Below are 26,625 nucleotides of genomic sequence, written 5' to 3'. Positions count from 1 at the left end.
CCCTCAAAAATATCCATCAATACTAAGATTCGCCACAGATTCTTGTCGATACAAACTCAGCAGCTAAAACCTGGAGGGCACCAAACAGAAGGTGTGAGTAAGCAATAAAACCAAGCTTCCCAAAGTTATTACCTCTCTAAAAGTAATGCCCCTAAATGTAAAACCCGTATCGTTTTCCATAAGACAGTACAACATATATACATATATCCAAACCATACTCAGAAATGACCAAAACCACGGTTTACCATTAACTCCACCATACATTAATAAGTAGGCCAAATGAACTAAATCAATACAAAGTGATATATCAGTCAGAGTCATCTAAAATGACATGTACAACTTATCCGTATCTCATCAATCATTGCTAGCATATAAGTCGGAGTCACCTCTAGTGACCTGTACGACTTATCCATATCTCATCAATCCTGGCTAGCATATAAGTCGGAGTCACCTCTAGTGACCTGTACGACTTATCCATATCTCATCAATCCTGGCTAGCATATAGCTCAATAAGTATACCTGCACACGAGTCGGAACCACCTAAAGTGGTATGTATGACAGGACTGGGTGTAAATAAATACACTCAAGTGCTATGATCACGTGAAGACTGGGCGAATAATCGCGGGTCACCTACGAGTCGGAACCACCTAAAGTGGTCTGTACGACAGGACTGTGCACCTACCTTGGATCCAAGGTGAGCGTAAGGTGCGGGAGGTGAACATCACGTGAAGGACTGTGCCCTGGCCACGGGCGGGAGCACTAACACCGGGGTGCAGGTTTATGAGCTCTCAATGCATCTCAATATAACATGTGCAACTCATGGCAACCAGTACGACAGTATCGAAGTTGCCTAACACATAACTGTAGTCATGCTATAACGCAATCGATTCAACTAGTACCATAAACTCACCTGAACTTACCTGGGTGTCCTGAGTTCACCTTTGCACTTGAAAGCATTCCCAATAATTATATGCAAGTAATATACATATTGATATACCATGATGCAATCTAATACTCAATCATGTCGTAGCATGTTCAATTATAAACAATACAGTGAGAAGTGTACAATCAATAACGCCCTACTCCCAAACTACTTATTTTCAGGGATAATTATCCATGACGACCCAATTAACACTAATTTAGCTAACTAATTCATAAAACTAAAACTTGCCTTTACCAATTTCCTTCGCCTTACTCAATTTCCCAAGCAAGGCTTTTGTCTCAAATATTTTATGGCTGCATCTAACGTCTCGTTAGACTGCCTACGTACCCTAAATAGGGATCAAGCCATTCGTAGTTCATATAGGTACTTCAAGCATTCACAATAATTATATATGAAAGTAATATACCTAATCAATTTAAAAGTGTCGATAGAACTCTCAACAATATGTACGATAAAAAGGAAAAGATCCACTTACCTGGAGTCCACGCTATGATTCTCTAGCGCACACATCGAGGCGTCCTGAATGATTGGTCCTTGTGACCAATTATCAAATCACATCTCAGAACTCTTATCTGAAGAATACGTAATTCACATAAAACACAACCTCAACGACATTCTAAAATAGTTTGATACCCATTGACCACAAGTCAACCGTCGATCAAAGATCGACGGTAGGGTTTACAACCCTGTATAACTTGACCCGGAAGATCCGCATATCAGATTTCCAATCCGCAACTCCCAACGATCCACAATATGTTTCTAGAATAACATACTAAAATTTCATTACGATCCAACGGTCAGATCTCCCCCAATTGCCTAAAACAAGTGGCCATGAACATTTATTTTACTAACTTACAAATCCAATTCAGGAAGATCCGTAAGTCGGATTCCCGATCCATAAATTCCTATGATCTTTAAATATTACGTATTATAATGTATCCAATTTTGGTCACGATCCAACGGTCGGATCATCGATTCACATTTTTATCAAGTAACGTATCGTAACGAATTTAGGTTCCAACTATCAACCTACGTCATTCAAACGACAAAACTGAATTCAAAACATTCGACATAGTCTAAAAATAGCATTGGCGGCTCACTGGCCACGCGCCGCCGCACGCGCCGCCGCGGGTGGCGGTCGGCCGCCCCGACTCACCGGAAAATCCAACTATTTCCAAAAATTCTCAAACTTCACAGAAATGAAGATCTCAGTGAGTGGAGCAACTTTCATACCTGCCACGAAGTCCAAAAGTGGACGGAAGATGGTCAATTTTGCCCACGAAGCCGGCGGGTGCCTAAAACTGCCCGACGTCGATTCGTCGTCTACGGTGGTCCAACGGGGTCAAGGTTGGTTGGGTTTTGCTCCTGGGATGATGGGCTACAAAGCCCAAGTGGTGGCATCGGCCATTGCTTTGCCGATTTGCCGGAAAATCGAAAAGGGTGGCCGGAGCACCATTGATTTTCGTCAACTTTCGTGGCCTCAAACCGCCCCATACCATGGTTAATCAAGGTGGTTCTTGGGTGGGTTTTGTAGAGGGGAATGAGAGCTTCAATATGGTGGTGGTGGCATCGAAAAACTCCACCGGAGTTGGCCGGAATCGGCCTTGGAAGATGGACTCGCGGTGGTGCGGGTATGGGTGCACGGGAAGCTCTCTTCCCTTTTTTTTTTTTTTTTTTCTTTTCTTTTCTTCTTTCTTTTTGATTGGCTGCAAGCTTCACTTTTATTTTCTAATTGGTTCCTTGTCGCTTTAATTTAATTGGTCCACTAATCCCACAAGGTGGGAATTCAAATATTTAAATAACCAATTTCAAACGTCCATAAGTATATCGTTATAATCCGGACTCGCAAACGGATTTCGCCTATACGTTCGTACCAAAGAGTACTACGAGGATATGCTTAAAGAATAAGTCCCACATCTCTCAAGTCGATGGTCAACGGAAGTCAAAGTCCTTGCCTCTAGGGCAATTTCGTAAATTCACGCTTTTAAAATAAAATAAAAACGTCAAATTTGGAACGGGTTGTCACATATAGATTATAATACTAAATGGCAGCATTATCCAAATTTAAATTCAAAGGCAAAAGTAAAGTAAAAGGTTTTTGGACAGTTTTGAAATGAAAAAGAAAAGAAGATAGGGTTCGCCGAAATGTAGGAAGCGAATAAAAGGCCAAAGATATATGACTGGCTCGAATTGGCCGATATCAAAATCAAAGTGTCGTAGGCAATCCATAGTTGAGTTCAATTTTTCAACGTCTTCCTCTCTTTCTCATGATTGACCTCAATATTAGTGACTTCAATATTTTTTATTAGTAACACAAAAAATTTAAATTTCGTTTTAAAAATTTGGTGTCCTTAATATTATTTTCTATTCTATTTTTTTGTTAACACCAAGTCCAAGGTGAAAAATTAAAGGACAATTTTTTCTGTCATAACACTAACAATGAACATCATTTTCAAATTCTCAGCTATGAACGACCTCAACCATCACTAACTCCACTAAAACTTGCAGTTTCGACCTCAACAATCATCAATAATGAAATATCCATCATTATGATTTCCAATAGAATAAAGCGTTTCTAGATTAGATCATTCCGGCGCAAAAATTTAAGTGGATTCAAACATCATTTTTGAATAAGAGTGTAATTAACGACGTATTTTGTGCTTATGATTTCCAACAAGATTGGTTTTGTTTTCAAATTTGAACACCTAGATACTTACACTCAAACATCATTTTCTTATATAGAATGGGCAATTCGAACTTGAGACTGATGTTGATATTCGGAATAAAAATGTATCATTAGACTAAGAGCTAATTATTAATATGGACTGGAATACAATGGTTGAGCAACTCTAAAAACATATACGATTATAAGGTTTATATTCGGGCGCACCGCACCAACACCACTACTTTTAACTCCCTATGGACACAGTTGAAGTTCCAATGGGATGTACATGTTTCGCCTTGAGTTGTATATCATCCCTTCGTTTGGTGGGTTGGATGAGATTGGATCTTAGGTATATGATTGGATTGGTAGGGACTTATAATGCCACATCCCGGCCCGGGCCCCTACCACATCCCTGACTCGACTCCACCGTAGCACGATATTGTCTATTTTAGGCCCTGGCCATGCCCTTACGGTTTTGCTTTTGGGAACTCACACGAGAACTTCCCCATGGGTCACCTATCCTGGGATTGCTCTCGCGCAAACTCGCTTAACTTTGGAGTTCCTACAAAATCCGAAGCCAGTGAGCTCCCAAAAGGCCTCGTGCTATATAGAGGTGTGCATGTACATATAAGGCATAGATGATCCTCACCCTTGAGCGGTATGAGATGTTACATATAAGACAGGACTTGTAAACCATGTATAAAGATATGTTAGATAACCTACTGTATTGTGGATTTACAATCTATCATGTCCAATCATGTTCATCTCACATTTTGACACAACAAATAACTAACTATACTCAAGTCCTTTTTAATTTTTTAATTTTTTTTAAAAGGGGACAACTGGTGGCAAACCACTGTTATCCACCCCTTTCCCGGGGGGGGGGGGGAGGAAGACTCACAGAGGCATTTCAGCCTCCTCATGGTCACAAGTTTGGCTTCCACACCAGTAGTGGGTTTCGAACCCAAGATCTCCAATTTTTAATTTGAAGGAAGTCTTGCAATCCGTCATTTATCACTAGGTCACCAGCTCATAGTTAAGTCTATTTTAATTAGTCACAACTTATTTCATCCAGCTTACCAAATATGACATACTGTCTTGCGCTTTGACACATATAACATTGTTATACTAGTATAATATTAACAATAATTGTATTTGAGAACTCGAATGCAAAGATAATTACATTTTATGTTCTTACAAAGGATCCATTCGTAACCATGCAGCCCATTAAAATCCTGCTGGACCGGCCGACCAAGGGCCCAAACCTACGAACATTTCTTTCTCACACAAATGGTGCAGATTTATCTAAAACGAAGAAACAACAATGACGTTGATGGATACTACCAACCTTGCCACAAATGCAAGCCAATTACTTTAAGGGAACTTTAATAGGTAATTTGTGTAAGCTTGGAAAATATTTTTAATACTATGGTTGGATCAATTAACATTTTGGTGATTCTAATAGAGGTCAGTAAGGAGGAATTTTAGTAAACATAATTGACCTTTCTTGGATAAATATATGTAAAAAGCTAAGTATTTTTCAACTTGTTGAATTATTCGAGAGGTATAATTTGCAACTAAGGATAACTAAGATTGCCTTAATTGCTAGGTTGTGTAAAATTCATGGGGTTGTTGAACAAAGTTCACATGAACAACATACATAAACATGTGGAACTAGGATTTTGTCAGAGACTCAAAGGTGAGGAGAAAAAAAGGGGGAAAAATAGAGGCGTTGATCACTGATTTGATGAAGGTCTTTAGTGGGCTGGTTAAATCTATTTACTGATTTGATGAAGGTCTTTAGTGGGCTGGTTAAATCTATTTATGTAGGGAGTAGGAGTACGAACAAATAATACTCTTGGCCTAGTTAGTTGTTTAGATAAAGATCATCCACTTTATCATGTCCAAGTAATCCGCCATTGGCAATCACTAAGAATGGTTGTTGATAGAGGACATCACCTAAAACGCTTTACTAATGACAGGTTGGTATGTCGTGAGCTTACTTATTCGATAATCTGAATGATGTTTCAATGAATTTCAATTCAGAATTTCGATCTTCTTGCAACAACTTCACTAGCTAAGCATAATGGTGATTGAGATGGCGGTGAACAAAATTGACTTGAATTAAAATTTTAAGGGCAAAGAAGACCATAAAATCTTCTCAAAGCTAGGCATGGATTGTTCCAAATAAGAAATTTTATTGGATTGTTCTTGCTTTTGGAAAAGAAATCATGGCCTTTTGGCAACTATTTCTTGTCCCACATCGATGGGTTGTGGAGTTGTCAGGCAGTGAAGGCATATAAAATGAAATCAAAATAAGGTGAAAAAACATCTTTGCGCTTGGGGCAATGACGCAGTTAATGAGGTTCTAACCGAGACGCGTCTATTGCTGGTTGAAAACTATTTCCAAACCCCCTCTTAGGCCTTGGTTAAGCCTTGTGCCTTTGAGAATTTTTGGAAGGGCTTTCTTTTCGGAGTGAGCCCTACAAATTCTAGATCTAAATTTTGGTTATATTCTTGTGGGTTCAATTTGTATAGAAATACTATGAATTGGTCGGTTTTGTGCGCATTGTTTGCTGAATCGTTATGCCTACACAACTAGATATGTGGCAGCGTGCAAATTTGAAACTGTAATGCTAAAAGCTAAGAAGAATAATTTGTCTTGATGCTTTTTTCGGTTGGCCAGATTAAATAGGATAAATGCAATTAAATTTAACATGAATTACGTCTGTTGTTTGGTAGAGTTAAGTATGTCATGAATTTGATATGGGTCTGGGATTTTGAAACTCAATCGTATACATGATTTCCATGCCATACCCAAAACCCAAACCAATGCAATCCAAATCGTGCCACCATTCAGTGCACTTTACCATACAATCAGATGTTTTTATCTGACATTGTTAACGTTCAAAAATTGAGGGTCAAACTCAGAGAGTTATGTGTTGACGCTCACATATTCTAAGGTTAACATAGACGATATAATAAGAAATACTAATAAGATGAACACAAAAATATATTGGTTCGCCATAAACAGGGCTACAACATTGTAGCCTGTTTATGTATTTTTAGAATTTGAGATTACAATTTGTACATAGAATTGGCTCAAAGCCCTCAGTTGGCATGGTGAAGCCGAAGAGTAGTATGCTCCCTCCACCCTAACAAGCCTCTCTTTCTTCTCTAATCTCTCTCTTCATTATATAGGTAAAAAAGCCCACCTTCCTAAGGAAGGTCAAATAAGTGCATCCTGGTTTGGTGGTCTGATTAGAGTACCCTTTTTAATAGTCTCAGCAGAGCATCCTGGTCTGCCAAGCATTGTGTGCCTAGCACTCCGCCTAACATTGCACGACTAGCACTTCACCTAATTCTGCCACTCCGCCTAACATTGCACGACTAGCACTTCACCTAATTCTGCCAAAGATTTGTCTCCTCTTAACTCATGGGGTTTTGTTCTTCCTTCTTTGTTTGGGCCTTGGTCATCTCTTCTTTCTATGAGCCTTAATTAGGCTTTTTCTTAAGCATGCACATTTTTCAAAGGTTGAAAAGAACTATGCGTTAACAGACATGGTATATGTACTATAGTGCATTAATATTTTGCATTTACAAAAGAAAAAGCCAAATTTGGGAAAGTTTTGAAGTACATCCATAAAATTTTGTATTGCAATCACAATTTGAGATATATAAATTTGTGGCACCGACCCATGGCATGCATCATACAAATTTAAAAGCGTACATACAAAAAGCTAGGGCAAAGTTTTAGTAATTGCAAGGATGAGGAATCGCATAAAAACATAAAAGTTTAACATATATGGTAATTATTTAGTTGACCTTTCAATTTAACCAAAATCCATTAGTACCAAGATTAAAAATCCATTAGGTGTAGAAGTGTTTATCATCAATGATATAATATCGTTTTTCTTCAAGAAGTGTTGAATTATGTAATCTCAGTTTTGCAGCTTTTTCACGAAGTAAACAGGTCTTTTAAAAAAAAAAAATATATATATATATATATATATATATATATATAAAAGAAGATTAAGGACCTAAACTCTCTCAATCTTTTAGTGTTAATTTAAACAAATACTCAACTTATTGAAAATGTCACTTCCGTTAAATCTCAATTAAATGTTTGTTAAATTAACTAAGGCTTACTTTGTCTCCAAAATCAATAGAAGGTCATGGAAGCATAACCTCCACCGACTAACAGTCATCACCACCCCTATCAAGCCATCACCTCCAAACCCAACGCTCAACCACCAACTCTACGCTATAACTCAAGCCGCCAACATTGTGAATAATGTTATGGAGGTTATTCATTTGGTATGAACTGCTATGATGTGGCCACCACCATCTTCAATGTCCTCAAAGAAGAACTAAAAGCTTTACAAGACGAGAATCAACGAATGAAGAAATCATATGAGCAGAAACAAGCTCCTTGAAATCCTACTTGAATTCTTAACCCTCTTTGTTAGGAGATTAAGCTCGTGATGTAATTTCAATTTGGGTACGTTTTAGTTTCAATTAGATACCCGTTTGATCATTGTGTTTCATATAATATGATCTATTTGAAATTAGTTTTTGAGACAATTAATATCAATGTTGACCACAATATACCCAGTTGGTGAGTTATATATATAAAGGTTGGGATGTGGTTCCGGTGGTCGTAAGTTGAGCTTGGAGGTGGTGGGGGCTTGGTATTTCCCAATCTTCATTTTTGTTTTCTATTTTATTTGTGAATTTATTTATTTTTTCATCTTTATGCCTTTATTATTATTATTTTTTTAGTATACAACTATTTTTATTATTATTTTAGTGTCCAAGTAAGTTAAGAAGTTAGACCTCTTATTGTTACATGTACATTTAACGGAAAAATTAACAGGGCTTAACGGATGTGATTATATAGTTTGGAAGAAAAAAAAAGTTATGTACTTGTTTGAGATGTTAAAAAAATTAAGATTAATTTAGAATGACATTAAAAATCACTGCTGTCCCATATGTTGGTGAAGTCCAAGTTGCTCCTTTCAACATCAAAAGGGTGACACCCAATTTGTAGAATCATTTCATTTTTCACAGCGCCCAATGGAGTCAAGCTGTCCCTGTCAAAGGTGGAAAGTGGAAACCCACGGCAGCGGCAGGGAGTAGCTTTAAGAAGTGGAGAGGAAGGCTGCGGCGGAGGCAGGAGGCATGCAGTTGCAGCGGCGGAGGAAAAAAGATTGGGGAGGGAGAGCAGAGGAGAAAGAGGGTTCAAGATGCGCGAATAATTGAAAAACTCCCAAGTGGCAGCATCCCAGCTGTGAATCCCAGTCACCACTGAACTCGCGCCGCTGATTGGTCAGTCCGTAAGCACCAAAGCCCGAGGCAGTTCAACGCGCTGAAACCCTTCCCGGGTCTCCCTACTCTCCTCGTCTCACGTGTCCAGTTCTCACAGCTCACGTGTTGAACGTGTGTCTAGTCGCCGCGGGATGCCAGCTGGCTGACCTTATCCAATTTTCTAACATAGCTCTGATAACATCACCCCGCATGCACACCACTCCGTCACCTTCATCGCGTTTTATTGGCTCGCCGCGTGAAATCCCACTCTCTCATTGGCTGTCGTGTTGGGCTAGCGGGTGCTCGTATAATTCCTCTTGAATTTGTTCCACGTTTACATGAAAGGCAGGTTAATATTTTCTTCAATTTTTTGCCTAATTAATTTCTGAGATATATACAATTCTCTGAATAATATTCATTAGCCCTAATTATCCCAATACAATTCAGGAAAGAAAATTGTAGATGTCAATCGAACACTATGAGATTATGTAAATTCAAAGCAAATCAAACCCCCTGTTCATGTATACATTCAAACCCTCGACACACATATCGTTTTGGTTTTAATACTACGTAGAGAGACAGAGGTCAGTTTTCCAATCTTCTTCTCCTGATCTCATTTTTATTTTTAATGATTAGGGTTTGTGAAGAATTGGGTTATCGTTTATGGACCCTTTTGGGATCTGGGAGGGCTTTAGATTTCATGTTCTTTGTGTTTTACTGCAATTTTGCCTCATTAATCTTGTTGGGGTCCTCTCTGTTTTTGCATTTCATTCGATTTTTGTAAAATGTGGATATGAATTCTGAATGTGGTATCTCAGTGTTTAGGTTTTGTGTTTTTTTGGGAGAAATGTTGGGTGCTTGAGAAGACTCTGTGGTGTAACATAACCCATCGAGAGGGAAAAAGAATCTTGGGGCTTTTTTGCATCGTCAAGATTAGAACATATGTAGAGGAAACATTCTTTTTTTTTGTCAGCAGATTCTTTTATTTTTGGAATGTGGATCGTTCTTCTTTCCGCGGTTAATTTAGTTGTGTGTTTGATTTTCACTGCATTGATTGGTTTGTAACTTTGTTTAATTCTTTTCTTATATTGTACTTTTTATTGGAATTTATGTTATACTGATGTGAAATGCAGATTGTCTGAGAAAAGAGTCTTGTGAGATTATCCATTTACAAACAGAGTTGGAAATAATGTCGCAGTCATACATAAATCTTTTGGATTTGGCATCAGGGAATTTCCCTACAATGGAGGGGAAAAGAAGACGGTTCCCAAGGGTGAACACAGCTCCGGGAAATTTGTCCGATCTTGACGATGATCAAGCTCGTAGTGTGTCGTCTGATCAACCTTCCTCGATTGCTTCCGATCGGGTGATCATTGTAGCTAACCAACTTCCTGTGAAAGCAAAGAGAAGGGAGGATAATAAAGGTTGGACTTTCAGTTGGAATGAGGATTCTTTGCTATTGCAGCTTAAGGATGGACTGCCAGAAGACATGGAGGTTCTTTATGTTGGCTCGTTGAAGGTTTCAGTTGATCCTAAAGAGCAGGATGATGTGTCACAGGTCTTACTGGAGAGATTCAAATGTGTTCCGACTTTTCTACCCCCTGACATTCTGTCGAAATTCTATGATGGTTTCTGCAAGAGGCATTTGTGGCCACTTTTTCATTACATGTTGCCGTTTTCAGCTGATCAAGGAGGCCGATTTGATCGGTCTTTGTGGGAAGCTTACATATCAGCTAATAAGTTGTTTTTTCAAAAAGTGGTTGAGCTTATAAACCCGGATGAAGATTATATCTGGATTCATGATTACCATTTGATGGTGCTGCCAACTTTCCTGAGAAGGCGTTTTAATCGAGTTAGGATGGGCTTTTTCCTTCACAGTCCATTTCCCTCGTCTGAGATATATAGAACTCTTCCTGTAAGAGAAGAAATACTTAAGGCTTTACTCAATGCAGATATTATTGGGTTCCACACCTTTGATTATGCTCGTCATTTTCTGACTTGTTGCAGTCGGATGTTGGGCTTGGTATATCAGTCAAAGAGGGGTTACTTAGGATTGGAATATTATGGAAGGAACATCAGGATCAAGATTATGCCAGTTGGGGTTCATATGGGTTGGATAGAATCGGTGATGAAGGTGGAGGATGACGAGAGTAGAGTGAGGGAACTTACACAACAGTTTGAAGGGAAAACAATGTTGCTTGGTATAGATGATATGGACATTTTTAAAGGAATCAATTTGAAAATTCTAGCAATGGAACAGATGCTGAAGCAACATCCAAATTGGCAGGGAAAGGCAGTGCTGGTCCAGATTCTAAACCCTGTGAGAGGTAAAGGGATAGATTTGGAGGAAATACGAGCAGAAATACAAGAAAGCTGCAGGAGGATCAATGCAGAATTTGGTCAACCAGGCTATGAGCCAATAATCATTATTGACAGGCCTGTTTCCATTAACGAGAAGATTTGCTATTACAACATTGCTGAGTGTGTCGTTGTGACAGCAGTTAGAGATGGGATGAACCTTACTCCGTATGAATATGTAGTCTGCAGACAAGGAATATCTGGTTCTAAATCGTGTTCAAATTTCGGTGGTCCAAAGAAGAGCATGTTAGTGGTGTCAGAATTTATTGGATGTTCTCCATCACTCAGTGGGGCAATCCGTGTCAATCCATGGAATGTTGAAACAACTGGGGAGGCACTGAATGTGGCGATTTCAGTGCTTGATTCAGAGAAAGAACTGCGACATGAGAAGCATTATCGGTATGTTAGTACACACGATGTGGCTTATTGGTCGCGCAGTTTCTTGCAAGACATGCAGAGAGCTTGTGCAGACCATTTTAAGAGAAGATGTTGGGGAATTGGTTTTGGCTTTGGATTCAGAGTTGTGGCACTTGATCCTAATTTCAGAAAACTTTCAATTGATGCTATTGTTTCAGCCTACAGAGGGGCACAAAATAGGGCCATTCTGTTGGACTACGATGGTACTGTGATGCCCCAGAACTCAATTGACAAGTCCCCTAGTCAGAAGGTAATCTCAATTATGAACACACTTTGTGTGGACCCGAAAAACACAGTTTTCATTGTCACTGGCCGAGGGAGGGAGTGCTTAAGCAAGTGGTTTTCTCCCTGTCAGAGGATGGGAATTGCGGCTGAGCATGGTTACTTCTTAAGGTGTGTGCCTCTCTCTCTCTCTCTCTCTCTCTCGCTCTCTGTCTCTCGTCAAAACTATCTCAAATGTCAGTTAAGTTATAGCTTGTGTTTTTGCTAATGATGTGAAAACTGAAAGATACACTGCTTAAAAAAAAAAAAACTCGAACGTTAATGGAGCTTTAACACCGATCAATATGCTACTTCTCAGATGGTCACAAAATCAGGAATGGGAAACCTGTCTTCAGGGTTTTGAATTTGGCTGGATGAAGACTGTTGAACCGGTGATGCAATTGTATACGGAGGCTACTGATGGTTCTTCTATTGAAAGAAAGGAAAGTGCTTTGGTTTGGCAATATCGTGACGCAGACCCTGGTTTCGGGTCCTCCCAGGCAAAGGAGATGTTGGATCATCTAGAGAGTGTCTTAGCAAATGAACCTGTTGCTGTCAAGAACGGTCAGTTCATTGTAGAAGTAAAGCCTCAGGTACACGTGTGTATATATTCATCAATCTCTACTTCCGCTTTCCCCTCGCTTTTGTTTTCGTTTCAATCCAACATATATTTTGGTTGCTTCGTTCTTGTATGATTCTAGGGAGTTAGTAAAGGACATGTAGCAGAGAAGATTTTCTCATCAATGGCGGAAAATGGAAAACACGCAGACTTTGTGCTTTGTATTGGCGATGACAGATCCGACGAGGACATGTTTGAGATATTTGGTAACTCGATGCAGAAGAAAGTTCTCTCTCCAAATCCTTCGGTTTTTGCTTGCACAGTTGGGCAAAAGCCTAGCAAGGCTACATATTATTTGGACGATACAGCGGAAGTGACAAACATGCTTGAATCTCTTTCTGAAGCGTTTGAGTCTTTGCCACCCACTGAAGAAGGATACGAAAGCTCTCCGTGAAAGTTTCAATCAAATTCGATTCGTTTCGTTTCGTTTCGTTTTGTTTCGTTTCAATAAGAAAGTTATTACTTTTTGAGACACAAGCATATAGATTAGGCAGGAGGGCATCTTACCATGTTTAGGATATCATGGGATAGCGTATGAAGTTGGTAGATTTTCCTGTGTTTTGCATGCTTCCCCCTTTCCTTGTATATAAGTTTCTCCCCAGACGGACTGTTGATGATAAAGTTGAAAGAAAATATTATAAGTTTCTTCCTCATACTCTCAAATTAAGCTTTCAAAGTTTAGAGAATCAATTTAAAAATATTGCTAATTAAAGCTTTCAAAGTTTTAATTATGTTATGGTTGGTTTTAGAGCTCAGTTACGCACATTGAAATAATAAAAAAGGCACAAGGAGAGTGTAGAATTATTGTGAAGAGTGGTCTGCAGAAAAAGGAGAAAAAGAGATGGATATGGAAGGCAGGGGGCACCGCACTGAGCAGGTGCTTGGACAAAGTTTTTTAATATTTTGTACTAGCTTTGGACTTTCTGTGAAGATAAATTTCATATATTTATTTTCCAGTTTTTAAATAAGTGTCAGTGGTTTGTATTATTTCTGATCTGAACATCATGTGTTCTTATCTATCTGTGTTGGTTAGCTGAATTGATGTATATCTTGCCATTTAGGCTTAGGATAATGAATTAGTTAGCGTCATGTGTTTAAAAGGATCGTTGGATCGTATGCTTTGGCTGGTTGCTGACACTCACTTGTATAAAAATTAGATAACTTCTATTTTTAATAAATTGTATGAACGTATTGATATATAATTTCTATTTTACATATTATATAACTATTATTATATGTTTGTTTCTCATATTTTTAATATGTTTTAGTACTTTATATATATATATATATATATATATATTTTAATGTTTTAGTACTTTATAGTTTATATTTCATTCTATTTTTAAATTTATGTTTTTCAATATAATTATATATATTTTAAGTATAAATACACTTAATATATTATATAATAAATTTAATTAAAAAAGAAAAACCTAGCGCCTCCCTGGTCCAGCGTCTTTTAGAACCTTGAGTTTCAATCCAACTTGCACCCCCTAATTCTAGGGCACGATATTGGAGAGTTCCTCCAATTCGGGCTCGCATCTCTTCCAATCAGCTTGGAAAACCAAAAAATAAAAAAAATATTAAGAAACTTTGTGTAACATCCCACATCAACCAACAGAGAGGGGGTGATGTACCTTATATGTACATGCCCACCTCCATATAGCACGAGGCATTTTGGGAACTCACTGGCCTCGGATTCCATCTGAACTCTGAAGTTAAGCGAGTTCGGACAAGAGCGATCCGAGGATGGGTGACCCACTGGGAAGTTCTCGTCTGAGTTCCCAGAGACAAAACCATGAGGGCGTGGCCGGAGCCCAAAGTGAACAATATCGTGATACGGCGGAGCCGGACTGGGATCTGACACTTTGGCGTTGAGATTTTCCAATTTTTTTCAAAGGTATGTAGCATGGAGTGATACGGGAAATGAATGGTTAAGATTGAAAATAAAATATTTAAATAGCTGTGAAAATTAAATGTAACGGCTAAATTAATACATATAGCATGAATGCTACATAAGGTTGAAACAAAACCGAACATTTTAGAGAGAATGCTTTGTAGTTCTATAAAGTCTTTTGAGTGTAGACAGAGTATATGTTGTTTCCCCCTCCCTCCAATTTGGTCGTCATTATTCCTTAGAATCACAGAGATTTGGTCGTCCTTATTCCTTAGTATCACAGAGGATATAATTACAAATGCATGGGCACTACATCGGCTGTATGGGAGAGGTATTTTAATGAAGGGGCATATAAAAACAGAAGCCAAACATAAGAAAAAACATACCTATCTCGGCCTTTGGCTAAGATTAAGTGTAGTATCTGTTCTTATCAGTTTAATATTTGATATGTGGATCAACGGTCTATATGATATTAAATTTATCAACGAAATCTCATATAAATTAGACCATATTTGTAGAATTGAACTTTCTACAAGATGATAGATCAACTTGTGTGGATGAGGCTGTATGCATGTTCTTGTTTACTATCAGTCATACAATCCAGAATAGGCCGTATGATATGTTTCTTGCACCATATCTCAAAGTGTGTTATCACTTGCGTGATTTTAGAGGAAGAGGTAAACGTCCAAGAGGAGCAATGGAATTGTTCAACTTTAGGCACTCATCACCATGTAATGTTGTTGAATGATGCATTGGAGTGCTTAATGATAGGAGCATATTCATGCGACTTAAATGGCTTGTTCTCGTGCATTTACGTTATGTTTCTTTAGTTATTTTAGTACTTTAAGCTATTTTCGTGTGTTTGTAGGTCCAAAGGGCTAAAGGAGCAAAAAGATGCATTTTGGAGACTTTTGGAGCACTTTTGGGCTAAGGATGGATAGCTTATGCTTGGAGCCAAAGTGTTGGACGAAATTGAAGACCTAATTGAAGACCAAAGTGTTGGAACCTTGTTCCCTTTAGTTTTAGGACATTTAAACCTTTCCAAATCCCTTATGCCGTGCATCTCCACAATCCCATTCATCAACACATGCATTCACATGCTTTCACAACCTAATCCACATGCACATTCATCCACCTTTCTCCCAAAACCGTACACATGCATTCATCATTCACCACTTATCATTCACCACATATCATTCACCACTTATCATATCATACACTCAATCACTTAACCCATCAATGCCGTGTATAACCCACCTTCATTCAACCAACTTTGCACATGCATTCATCATAACCTAGCTGTCATATTCCCCTTTCATCATCCAGCACCAAACACCATCATTGCCGTGCATTTCATGCACTCCCAACCTTTAATCCACATGCATTCACAAAACATTCACCCTAGCTTTAATTCACATGCTTTCACATGCATTTTCAGCACATTCCCTTGCACATTCCAACCATTGCCGTGCACACCATCAGATTTCCAGCATATTCACATGCATTCCATCCTTTAAAACATTGCACATGCACTCCCTTTAATTAATTAACCCACATGCACTTTGCCTTTCATCATTGCACCACAAATCAGCACATGCACCACCAATTCAGCCAACACATGCTTTCACATGCATTTTCAGCACCAAAGAAGCCATTGCTGTGCACATTCACCTTCATTTCCAGATTTTCCCCTTGCACATGCAGCCACATATTCATTGCACATGCATTTCCAACCCACATGCATCCTTTAATCATTCAAACATGCAGCCACATTCCCTCCTAGCTGTCATGTTCCCCCCATTTCACCTATAAATAAGCATCCATTGCATTCATTTTGATACACTCTTCCATATTCAGAAATTCACCAAAGAGAGCCTTTGTGCCGTGCAAAACAGCACCCATTTCCCTACTAATCCAAACACCATTCCATTCACAACACTTCACACAATCACAAACACTTCTTTGCCGTGCCTTATTCCCCATCCACCATTCCAGAAATTCAACCTTCCCATCCCCCCAAAACTCACCTTAGACCTTGTGCTACAACAAAGAGGAAGATAAGAGGGCCTAAACGTTCATACAATTCAAGTTTGAGTTGTTGGAATGTTTAGGTGTTTCTTTGATTTCAATGTTTAATTTCAATACTCTTTGTTTTGTACGAATGAGGAATGGAAGAGAAGAGGGCCTAAACGTTCATACAATTCAAGTTTGAGTTGTTGGAATGTTTAGGTGTTTCTTTGATTCTTTTTGTTTTGTATGTATGAGGACCTAAACCCCCTTTAGCTAGGGGGTGATTCGAAATATATGTTTATGCTTGCATTTTGATTTGATTACTTCTAATTGCGTTTCATAAGTTGTGGATTCAATTTGTTTAACCGTTTGATTGATAACTTATTTATGTATGTTTATTGAGAGTGCACACTTAATTTTAATGCATGAATATGACGCTAGAATATAAGTGAGTTTCACCTAATAGTTACGAACTTATATTCACAAGTAGTGGAGGTTGCTTATAAACAATCGCGTTAAACGAATTCTTGGCATAAGTTTCATGCGTATTCCATAGTAACGAATGCCTCGTCAACACTTATAATTTTCATAGAGCGTAATGATTCTTGCTTGTATCTCTATTATGCAATCATGTAGGGGACTTATGGGGAATGTTTTGGGTTGTCGTATGCAATCATCCAATTCAATAACGTTAGGAAGATTTGAAGGTTAATTAGTGCATCACGGTTAACTTGGGGTGTTGAGAATTAATGGTTTATTGAAATGCAATTGGAAATCGTTTTATTATGCAAGTATAACATGTATGGAGATGAACTCCTTAGCTAGCATTCATCCATACTTTCATCATATTCATATTTACATTCTGCTTTAATTACAATTTGTTCATTTAGTTTAATTTCGTCAAAACTCAATCCCCCTTTACTTTATTGTCTAATTTAGTTAGAAAGTGTCTTAGTTTATGTTTCTAAGTGTTTTGATTCAATTTATTACATAATTTCGTCCAAATTCACCAAAGTGCTCAAAACTGCCCAGAAAGTGTTTTTAAGGCAGTTTTGAGTGTTTTGGGTGATGTTTGAGTCTTTTGGTTTGTTTTAGTGTTTTAAGCGTTTAGTTTTGCATTCTTTGAGTCTAGATTAGTGTTTTAAACTTTATTTTACGTTTTTGAGTCAGTTTCCAAGTGATTAACAATCCCTCCTAATCCCCGGTCCAGAACGATCCCTACTTATATACTTACTACAATTGATAAAAAGAGGGTTTAATTTGTGTGCGTATAATTCTCGCATCACTTAATAATCGTTTTCCTATTCTAAAGTTGATGCCAAATTATCCAATTAGGAAGCAAATACGCATTCCCATTGCAAGTTGTGCCGTGCACAATTTCATTAGAATGCAATCAAGGAATGATACTTTGTTTCAACAATTTGAAGACAATGATGTTGATGTAGTAGATGAAGAAAGCTCAGGGACAAATCAAGAAGGGGAAAACATGCATTTGAATGACGACAATTTTATGAATGATGTTAGAGACCGCATAGCCAGATCAATGTGGCTTGATTATGTCAATAACAATTAGTCTCAAAGTTTATTGGTTTTCTAGAATGTTTTAATGTAATATTTATTGTCTAAGACTTGAAGTTTAATTTGATTACCGAGCATATATGTGTTGTATTAGCACATGAATATCAAAATAGTATGTTTAAGGTTTAATTTCATATGTTTTGTATATCTTAAAACAAATACATAATTGAAAAAAAAATGTTGTTTTTAAGAGTTAAACCAAACAAGTTTTCAAATTTTTAGATTCAAAAATAGTTTTTAAGTTCAATGCCAAACACGTTTTTGAAACCTAAAAAAAACTATTTCTAAGAAATGTTCTTAAAAGTTAGTTTTAAGAACAATTCAAGTTTTTGAGTAGGATACCAAACAGGCCCTTAATTTTTCTTTTAAATGAAACTATCTTGTATGGATTTAACGATGAAATACAACCAAAAGCAATACACAATAAACATACTGGGAGCCAAACTAGATAGAGATGATGGATATATATGAGCTGAACAAACTACATATCAGGCTTGGTCATGCAACTACTTATGTAGTTTTACTCTCTTTCCACAAGTGGGTAGAAATAGCTAAGCCCTAGGGTATAGTCATCGAACTACTTGCGTAGTCTACTTCTTTACACTCAGAGTGAATTGAAAGAACTAAACCCTCAATAGAACGCCCCCTCCCTTCAAGGCTTCAACCCCAACTAGCTAGTGATTACAACCCATGAACAATACATCAAATATAAAAAATCAGGTGGTTCTTCAAACCAAATTTGCTCGGCACAATGTGGGACAAATCAATAAGTTATCACCAGAGCAATAAATAGACCAACACAAATAGAAACAAGTAAACCTATATATTCATAAGGTAACGCTTGGGACATATATATAATGATGTGACAGTGTATTGTTGGATTTATTGTTAATGATTTAAATAAGAAATTCAAATATCAACCGTTGCATCATGCGATTTACAAATTACGGTGTATATATATGGGAGGTAGATTTGTGCTACGTCTCCAATTATATGGGAGAGGTGACACCAAATTTGAATCTGTCAATATGAATTGTAGTGTTTTTTGTGTTAAATTGTTGATATCAGTAATATGTGGATGAAACTTGAAGATACTCCAATTCAGACCTTTACTACCAACATGAAATAAAGGAGATTCTTTGTGAATTTCACAAATTACAAAACCTATCATAGTAAGGTAATTATCCCTAGCTCGTTGAAAATTAATAAACCAAAAAAGTTAGCGTTGATTACGACACCTCTCATTTTGTCATGATATTAGGAGCCATGCTATTTACACAAGCGACACCTACTGTGTAATAACATGCGAATAACAAGACTCTAATACCACAGCAAAATTAGAGCAACCAAACCATACAAGTTATACATCAGTAGAGAAGTCATATTTATAAACTAGCATGCAACAACTCGTATTGTACGATGTGGGAGAAATCAACTGCTTGTCACCAGAGCCATATGCGACACAAATTAGAAAGAGTACTTAAACACACACATTTCAATCAGAGAGAGACAGAGAGATCGCGGAGTCATGAGGAGGCAATTTGCCAAACGAGGCCTTAAAAGCACCAGTGAGGAGGCAATTTCGTCTTTAGGATATAGAACCGAGTTCCTGACTCCGTCATTTGTAAAGTTCTTACTCGAATTTTCTATTCTAATTTATTTAAATATTTATTTCAATTAAAATATATTTTCAAAATTATTGTAAATATAACAACTATCACTAATTTTACCAACACGTGACATATTCCAGGTTAAAATATACTCCCAATTGTATCAAACTTGTGCTGACAACTCCCTTTGATTTGAATATAACAACAAAGACATGCTGCATAGAGGTTTTGTATCCCACATTGGCTGGTGGCAGAAGTACGCTAGTGAAGTGGCATATAAAAACAGAAGCCAAACTTGAGAAGAACCATATCTTTTTCGGCCTTTTGGCTAAGATTAAGTGTAGTATTTGATTGTATTAGTTTAATTTAGATATGTAAACTAATGGTTTACATGATATTAAATTAATTTTTTGTAGGGTAAAAGTATTATAATAGCTTGCTATTAGGGTTCTCAAGTTATTAGGCTTCTTGAGTGTTGTCCAAGTGTTGCACCATAGCATGGACTCGGCGTATCCCACCAAATATGGTTTAAACTTTTAAAGCTAAATAATGCTTGATTACTTATGAATTAGTAGAAATCTTACTTAATTTGTATTACGAAGTTATGTGTTTGTTATTATAACTGTTAATATTATGAATCATTATGAATTATTTTGTAAAGATTATTTCTGTAAAAAATGAATTAAAAATAAAATCGTTTAGGTAAATATGATCAATTTTCAACTCTAAATGCAATCAACCTTGCAAGATTAAAGTGGTGAAGCCTCTCAATTGTTTCAACTTCCGTTACGAACTCCTTTGAACACAAAACTAAAGCCTCCACTGTCTAGTTATTCCATGAAATTTTCAATGAAAACCTCGTGACGAGAATTCTAATAACTCACTCAATATTGTGTTCGCCATCCTCCACTGGTTCCTTGGCAACCAAAGGGTATGAAACCGGTAAATGAAGGACGGGAAAACCAAAACCACCGGATCCTATTGCAGTGACTGATACGAATACAAATTTTGAAGCTAAGGATTCTTCGTTGTATTGGACTCAGCTTATGTATATTAAACATCGTGATTTATTCAAAGAATTCCAATATGTACGCATGCTATGACTATTTCTGAATCTTGTGCTACAATAAAATGAAAGGAAAAGTTAAAAAAGCATTCATAAATCAGACGAAGAACACTTACCCGTATAAAAGTGATGAATCTACTAGCATTGCGTACAATGATCTCTCAGTTTTTTATTAGAGATATGTACTTAACAGCAACATGACAATCAATGCAAACACGCAAATTCTTCATCACCCTTCTTTGGTACACCATCAGGAATGTTCATTAAGGCGAAAGCAATCGCCAACTTCTCACTATGGTGTGCCGAGTTATATTCTTTCTCCTCATTATCCATATCATGCAAAACAGAGCCGGCTCCTTCTTTAGCTTTCTCTCTCTCATAGCTTTTCTCACCTCAGAAAGATCATGCCACCTTAGAGCTGAAGCATGGATGTTCGAGAGTAGCACATAGGACGCTGAGTCCTGTGGATCCTGCCTAGTAACTTATTCAGCAATCCTTCTTGCCATGTCTACGTTCTTGTGGGTTTTACAAGTGCAGATAACAAAGTTTTCCATATGATAGCATCTGCTTTAACAGGCAATGATCGTATCATTGCCTCGGCCGGCCAAGCAAGCAACCACACGCGTATAGTGTTCTAATTTAGGATGCAGTCCATACTTTTCTACCATAGAATCCAAAAACTCAAGTCCTTTCCGCAATGACTGCACGCATAAAGCAAACTCAAGAAAGTAAACTTCATTTGCCCCCGTTCTCCCTGCTCCATCTTCTCAAACAGCTTAATGGCTTCCTCTCCTCGCCCATGAAACCCATAGGCAGAAATCATAGAACTCCACATTACAGTATCTCCACCTCCAGTTTTCGTGAAAGCTTTCAGTCACTTTAAAAACACTTCCAAACGAGTTTGTGAGCTGTTTAATACAAGGTAGCTTGAATTAAAAGAGCTTAAGACAAGAAGTTTTTAATGAAAAACACTTTATAATTTTTATTAATAATATTGACAATAACAAGTGAGTGGTGATAATAGTTTGAGCGTGGTGGTGACAGTATCATAATTGAGTCAAACTTTAGTAGTACCAGCAACTTTTTTTTCATAACTGAAAATTTATGAAGAAACTGTTGTTGGTGCAACCAAACTTCAACTTAATTACAATACTACCACTGTCTCTTGTTCTTATCATTAAAGAAAGTTCATTAGGTGTTTATACACAAAAGAAAAGTTTGTGAGACTATTTTATTAACATAATAGCTGTTTCTGTTTCTATTATTTCTTTTTATTTTTCTCAACCGTTATAACACGTAGAATAGCAATATCATCGAACCATTATCGCATATATCTGACCGTGATGTACATGTACGAGCTCTAAATTTATGTATAAAGTGTCCTGCATACCAGGTCTCTTTGTTTTCAATTGAGTTCACAAAGAGTTCTCTTTTTTATTTTTTGGGTCAAAATATAAATTTGTTAGATTAGAGAGTTGACGAAGTTCGAACCCACATGATGCAATGACAACACTCCTCTCTGCTGCTGTAGAAGACGGAGTTTAAATATCAGGCTGGAACCAACGATGTAGAACACAAAAAGACCAATAAAAGACCGCAGAGTGGAGGAATTTCATGCCCATGTATGTTTGGTCATCACGTTACACGACTTTACAAGTAATACAAAAAATTACAGCTTTTATACACCTTTACTAACCATAGATGTTTAGCTTAGTGTCGATGACGGTATGAGTTACACTATCTAAACAGCTACAGGCGACGGAACTGCAGCAGGGACCCGGTTTTCAACTGGGATTTCAGCGAATTCGGATAGGAGTGCCCGGAATTCATCCCCGGTCATTGTTTCCTTTTCAAGAAGGACCTCCACGATCTTGTCAATGGCTTCGCGGTTGTTTCTTATGTGGGTCAACGCAATCTCATATGCTTCATCTGATAATCTCTTAATAGCTGTATCAATGTCTTCAGCAAGCTTTTCTGACATTGAGTTCCTTGCCATCATTCTCATAATGACGTCACCGCTCTGAGATGCGTCCATCAATGACCATGGTCCAATATCAGACATTCCGAAGGTGGTGACCATCTGCAACAATGCCAATTAAGTTTCTCAGTATGATAGAATTAATAGTGTCATCTGACATTTTCAATTTCTATGAGAAGATAACAAACATGTTCAATTACCTGTTTGGCCAAACCAGTGATCTGCTGCAAATCACCAGCTGCACCTGTTGTCACCTCAGGCTCGCCAAAGATCACTTCCTCTGCGGCTCTACCACCAAGCCCACCAACAATTCTTGCAAACAGTTGCTGCTTGGAGATCAAGGTAGGATCATCTGCAGGAATAAACCATGTAAGACCCCGAGCCTGACCACGGGGGACTAATGTCACCTTTTGAACAGCATCATGCCCTGGAGTCAATGTCCTGTATTGAGGAGAATACAAAACGTTATTTTGGGTCATTTAAGTTTCTTATTCTACAATTTGAGTTACTTGAGTTTCTTAAGAACAACCCAATACAAGACTAAAATATCACTTACCCACAGATGGCATGCCCAACTTCATGATATGCCACCAAACTTTTACTCTTTCCATCTGTCATTACTGTTCCTTCCATTCCAGCCACTATTCTATCAATCGAATCATCAATCTCTTTAGATGAAATTGCTGACTTCCCACGTCGACCAGCCAATATAGCTGCTTCATTAAGGAGGTTTGCGAGATCAGCCCCACTGAAGCCAGGTGTCCTCATGGCTACAACATCAAGAGAAACACTTCCATCAAACTTCTTATTGCTAGCATGAACCTTTAAGATCTCTGTTCTTCCTCGAATGTCTGGGACATCAACAGACACCTGCCTGTCAAACCGGCCAGGCCTCAGTAAGGCAGAGTCCAGAATATCTGCCCTGTTAGTCGCTGCAACCACGATGATACCAGTGTTGCCCTCAAAACCATCCATTTCTGTCAAAAGCTGATTAAGGGTTTGTTCCCTTTCATCGTTCCCTCCACCAATTCCAGTTCCTCTTTGCCGTCCAACAGCGTCAATTTCATCAACAAATACAATGCAAGGTGCATTCTCCTTGGCCTTCTTAAAAAGATCACGAACTCGGGAAGCACCAACACCAACAAACATTTCAACAAACTCAGAACCTGAGATGGAGAAAAATGGAACACCAGCTTCACCAGCAATTGCCTTTGCTAGCAGAGTCTTTCCGGTTCCCGGAGGGCCAACAAGAAGAACCCCTTTAGGAATTCGAGCCCCAACAGCTGTGAACCTCTCAGGCTTCTTTAAGAACTCGACCACCTCCACGAAATCTTGCTTGGCTTCATCTACCCCAGCAACATCATCGAATGTCACTCCGGTGTTTGGTTCCATTTGGAACTTGGCTTTAGATTGACCAAATTGTAGAGGAAATCCAGGCCCACCTGGACCACCCATGCCCCCGGATGAACGCCTTGAGAGTAGGAACAAGCCCCCAATTAAAATTAGTGGGAAAGCAAGATTTCCAATCAGGTTAAATAAAAGAGAGCCCGAGTCTTCTTGAGCATTATGTGCTGCAAAGTCGATGTTCTTTTCCCTGAACTTCTGGAGGAGCTCTTGGCTTAGCCCCGGAAGTTGAACACGAACCCGCTGCAATCGATTCCCTAACTCAGGAGAAACAGCCTCAACAATTGCAATGGTTCCATTCTCAAACAAATCAACTTTAGTCACCCTGCCCTTGTCCAGATACTCCAAGAACCTGGAATAAGACATCCTTGAAGAAGAGACACCTTGATCATCGGCGGCCAAAGCATTCCCCGCTCCAAGTAAAGCTGGTGCTCCTATTCCCACATTCCCAAGCAACAACTTGAGAAAGCCTCTTCTTCCCTCGTTTTGCCTTTGCTCTAGCGACGCCTTTGTGAGAACTGTTTTTGTCACTTTACCCAACGATGGAAGAGCTGAAGGGTGCAAGAGATGCCTGCCACAAAAGTCCTTGCTCAAATTTGGCCTGCTACCGTGGGTAGATAACCCATTCCCCACAAGGCATGCTGATGATGCTGCCATCTGTAAGTACGATAAAAAAGGCACCTGTAAGTTTATATGCCAAATCACAGACTACTGGAAACGAATTTGAGTAGTTCAACAACCTATGCAGGAACAAAAAGGAAAATATGAGGTCAGCTTAATATTTGATTGCATCTCAGTCCCGAAAAGTAGCTAAAACAAAGAATTAATTTTCAACAGGAGCTAAGGGATTGTTTGGTATTTAACTTGAAAACAATTTATAGTTTTCAAAAACGATGAATCTAGCTAAAATAGTCAGTACTCATAAGTTTAAACCAAAAATGGATTCAAGGACACCGAACAGGCCCTAAATTTATCAAATTCCATTCAACCCAAAACAAAAGCAATAGCATATAGCATATGTGAACCAGGTAAAAGCCAAAAATAAAAAATAAAATAAATTAAAACTGGTTCAATAAATTCACAACAAAAAATGCAAACAAAATCATAGCTATCTTCAAGAAACAAGCATACAATTGATATTTACAGAACCAAAAAATCACATTCAGGAAAAGTACATCAAACCCATGTCTAATTTGATTTGTTTTCCGAGTACAAGTATGAAACCATAGATACAGAAATACACGAACCGCAAGTGGTTGTTAGAGTTTTCTTCCTCAACCCACTCCGTCCGGGGTTCAAACCCTCCCCTCCCTCAGGATACTTTAATGTAGAATATCGATAGTAATCCAAGAAATACACAGAAGCAATAAGCAATACTGATATGCACTCGAGTTTAACTGAAAGTAGAGAATAATGGAGGTCCAGCAGCAGCACAAGAGGAGAAGCGCGTACCTTGCAAAACGGAGAGATTTCGTGAGGGAAAGAACGGGGATTTTAGGGTAGGGGCGAGCTACATAAATAGCTCCAATGAGTCGGGGAAGCCAAATGGGATTTTTTTCAAGGAGTGGATGTGGTTTTAGAGCACCCTACGTGGCTTATCGTTGCTGGGCAGGAGGAGAAATTTTTTATCCTCATAGAAACATCACATGTTTTTAGGTAAGTAATGGTAAATTTTATTTTTGAAATTATTAACTTTTTAATATACATGTTTTATTATTTGTATAGTGACACGGTGTACTATTTTGTGTGTTTATCATATTGAAAAATCTCTCGAGTAAAAAGACTTGGAAGTTGTTTGAAGTTTATTTTTTTGTCAAACGATATATTTTGTTACATTAATCATCAACAGGAATTTGAATCTACCTCATTATACAAAAAATTCGACACTTTTTCATTACTCACTTTAAATTGTTTTTTTTGTTTTTTTGTTTTTGGTCATATTTTCTAGGATGCGGATCTGAAAAGAGCACGTCACTTAACTGTACACAAAATGGAAGAAGGGGCACGTCACTCACTTCGATTAGCCGTGGAGTGTGGACTGGACACAAACACAATCAAACATTCAAACCTTTCACTATCATTTTCTCGCTCGCCGACAATCTTTTTGTTGTGGTAGTATACGTAATCATGGACTTGATTGTATGAGATCTCAATTTAAAAGTAACTCATATTAACAATGAAAACAATATATTTGTGACGTGTTTGATATTTAATTGTGATTAGTAAATTATTGACAGTTTACTTTTTTTATGGTTCCAAGTAATTAGTATTATTCTTTGCCTTCTTTTACCGAGTGTATAAGATAAAAAAAAAATAAAAATAAAAATCTAAGGATGAGAATTGAAATAATATGTTTTAATGTGAGCATTCTATCATTGTCTAGCTAACTTTTCCTTTGCAAGCTTTTGTACCACTACAAGTTTACAACATAAAAGCTAAAAATGATCAGCCATTTAATAATATTTTATTTTTGTCACTTAGTAACTATGGTGTAGTATTTTTCTTCATTTAT

The 26,625-nt window shown here is 37.9% G+C and overlaps 2 protein-coding genes, 1 non-coding gene and 2 pseudogenes across 5 annotated transcripts; 4 read left to right on the top strand and 1 right to left on the bottom strand.

Annotated features, from left to right (window-relative positions):
* The first annotated feature begins 5,938 nt into the window (after positions 1–5,938).
* On the top strand, positions 5,939–6,091 carry LOC137741196 (U4 spliceosomal RNA). The gene has a single exon (XR_011069227.1). It is a non-coding gene; the product is annotated as a U4 spliceosomal RNA (small nuclear RNA).
* Positions 6,092–9,281: 3,190 nt separating this feature from the next.
* On the top strand, positions 9,282–13,223 carry LOC137739263 (probable alpha,alpha-trehalose-phosphate synthase [UDP-forming] 7). The gene is made up of 4 exons (XM_068478817.1): positions 9,282–9,499; positions 10,049–12,083; positions 12,271–12,544; positions 12,653–13,223. The coding sequence occupies exons 2-4, from the start codon at positions 10,105–10,107 to the stop codon at positions 12,962–12,964; spliced, it is 2,565 nt and encodes an 854-aa protein (XP_068334918.1). The 5' UTR covers positions 9,282–9,499; positions 10,049–10,104; the 3' UTR covers positions 12,965–13,223.
* Positions 13,224–14,849: 1,626 nt separating this feature from the next.
* Positions 14,850–14,963, top strand: LOC137741194 (U2 spliceosomal RNA; annotated as a pseudogene).
* A 5,009-nt stretch (positions 14,964–19,972) lies between these two features.
* Positions 19,973–20,183, top strand: LOC137741195 (U2 spliceosomal RNA; annotated as a pseudogene).
* Positions 20,184–22,333: 2,150 nt separating this feature from the next.
* Positions 22,334–25,712, bottom strand: LOC137738821 (ATP-dependent zinc metalloprotease FTSH 2, chloroplastic). Of its 3 annotated transcripts, none has more exons than XM_068478294.1 (4): positions 25,566–25,712; positions 23,266–24,770; positions 22,910–23,150; positions 22,334–22,811 (listed from the first exon to the last, which is right to left on the bottom strand). In XM_068478294.1, exons 2-4 carry the CDS (start codon positions 24,768–24,770, stop codon positions 22,473–22,475), a joined length of 2,085 nt encoding a protein of 694 aa, XP_068334395.1. In that variant the 5' UTR covers positions 25,566–25,712; the 3' UTR covers positions 22,334–22,472. The 3 variants fall into 3 exon arrangements, with proteins under 3 accessions (XP_068334395.1, XP_068334394.1, XP_068334396.1); XM_068478293.1 differs by having other exon boundaries at positions 23,266–24,853; positions 25,566–25,695; XM_068478295.1 differs by lacking the exon at positions 25,566–25,712 and adding an exon at positions 25,361–25,480.
* Positions 25,713–26,625: the final 913 nt, after the last annotated feature.

The sequence above is a fragment of the Pyrus communis genome, chromosome 7 (assembly GCF_963583255.1).
Source record: "Pyrus communis chromosome 7, drPyrComm1.1, whole genome shotgun sequence".
NCBI lineage: Eukaryota > Viridiplantae > Streptophyta > Magnoliopsida > Rosales > Rosaceae > Pyrus > Pyrus communis.
The sequence above is the reverse complement of the archived record's forward strand: the minus strand, read 5'-3'. Positions and strand labels throughout refer to the sequence as shown.

What these genes read in the sequence shown, in the direction of transcription:
- LOC137739263 (XM_068478817.1), top strand. Translation starts at nt 10,105, where the DNA reads ATGTCGCAGTCATACATAAATCTTTTGGATTTGGCATCAGGGAATTTC. An exon ending in GAGCATGGTTACTTCTTAAG is followed by an intron (nt 12,084 to 12,270) that starts GTGTGTGCCTCT and finishes GCTACTTCTCAG; the next exon opens with ATGGTCACAAAATCAGGAAT. An exon ending in TTGTAGAAGTAAAGCCTCAG is followed by an intron (nt 12,545 to 12,652) that starts GTACACGTGTGT and finishes GTATGATTCTAG; the next exon opens with GGAGTTAGTAAAGGACATGT.
- LOC137738821 (XM_068478294.1), bottom strand. Translation starts at nt 24,770, where the DNA reads ATGGCAGCATCATCAGCATGCCTTGTGGGGAATGGGTTATCTACCCAC. An exon ending in GTTGGGCATGCCATCTGTGG is followed by an intron (nt 23,151 to 23,265) that starts GTAAGTGATATT and finishes TCCTCAATACAG; the next exon opens with GACATTGACTCCAGGGCATG. An exon ending in TCACTGGTTTGGCCAAACAG is followed by an intron (nt 22,812 to 22,909) that starts GTAATTGAACAT and finishes GCATTGTTGCAG; the next exon opens with ATGGTCACCACCTTCGGAAT.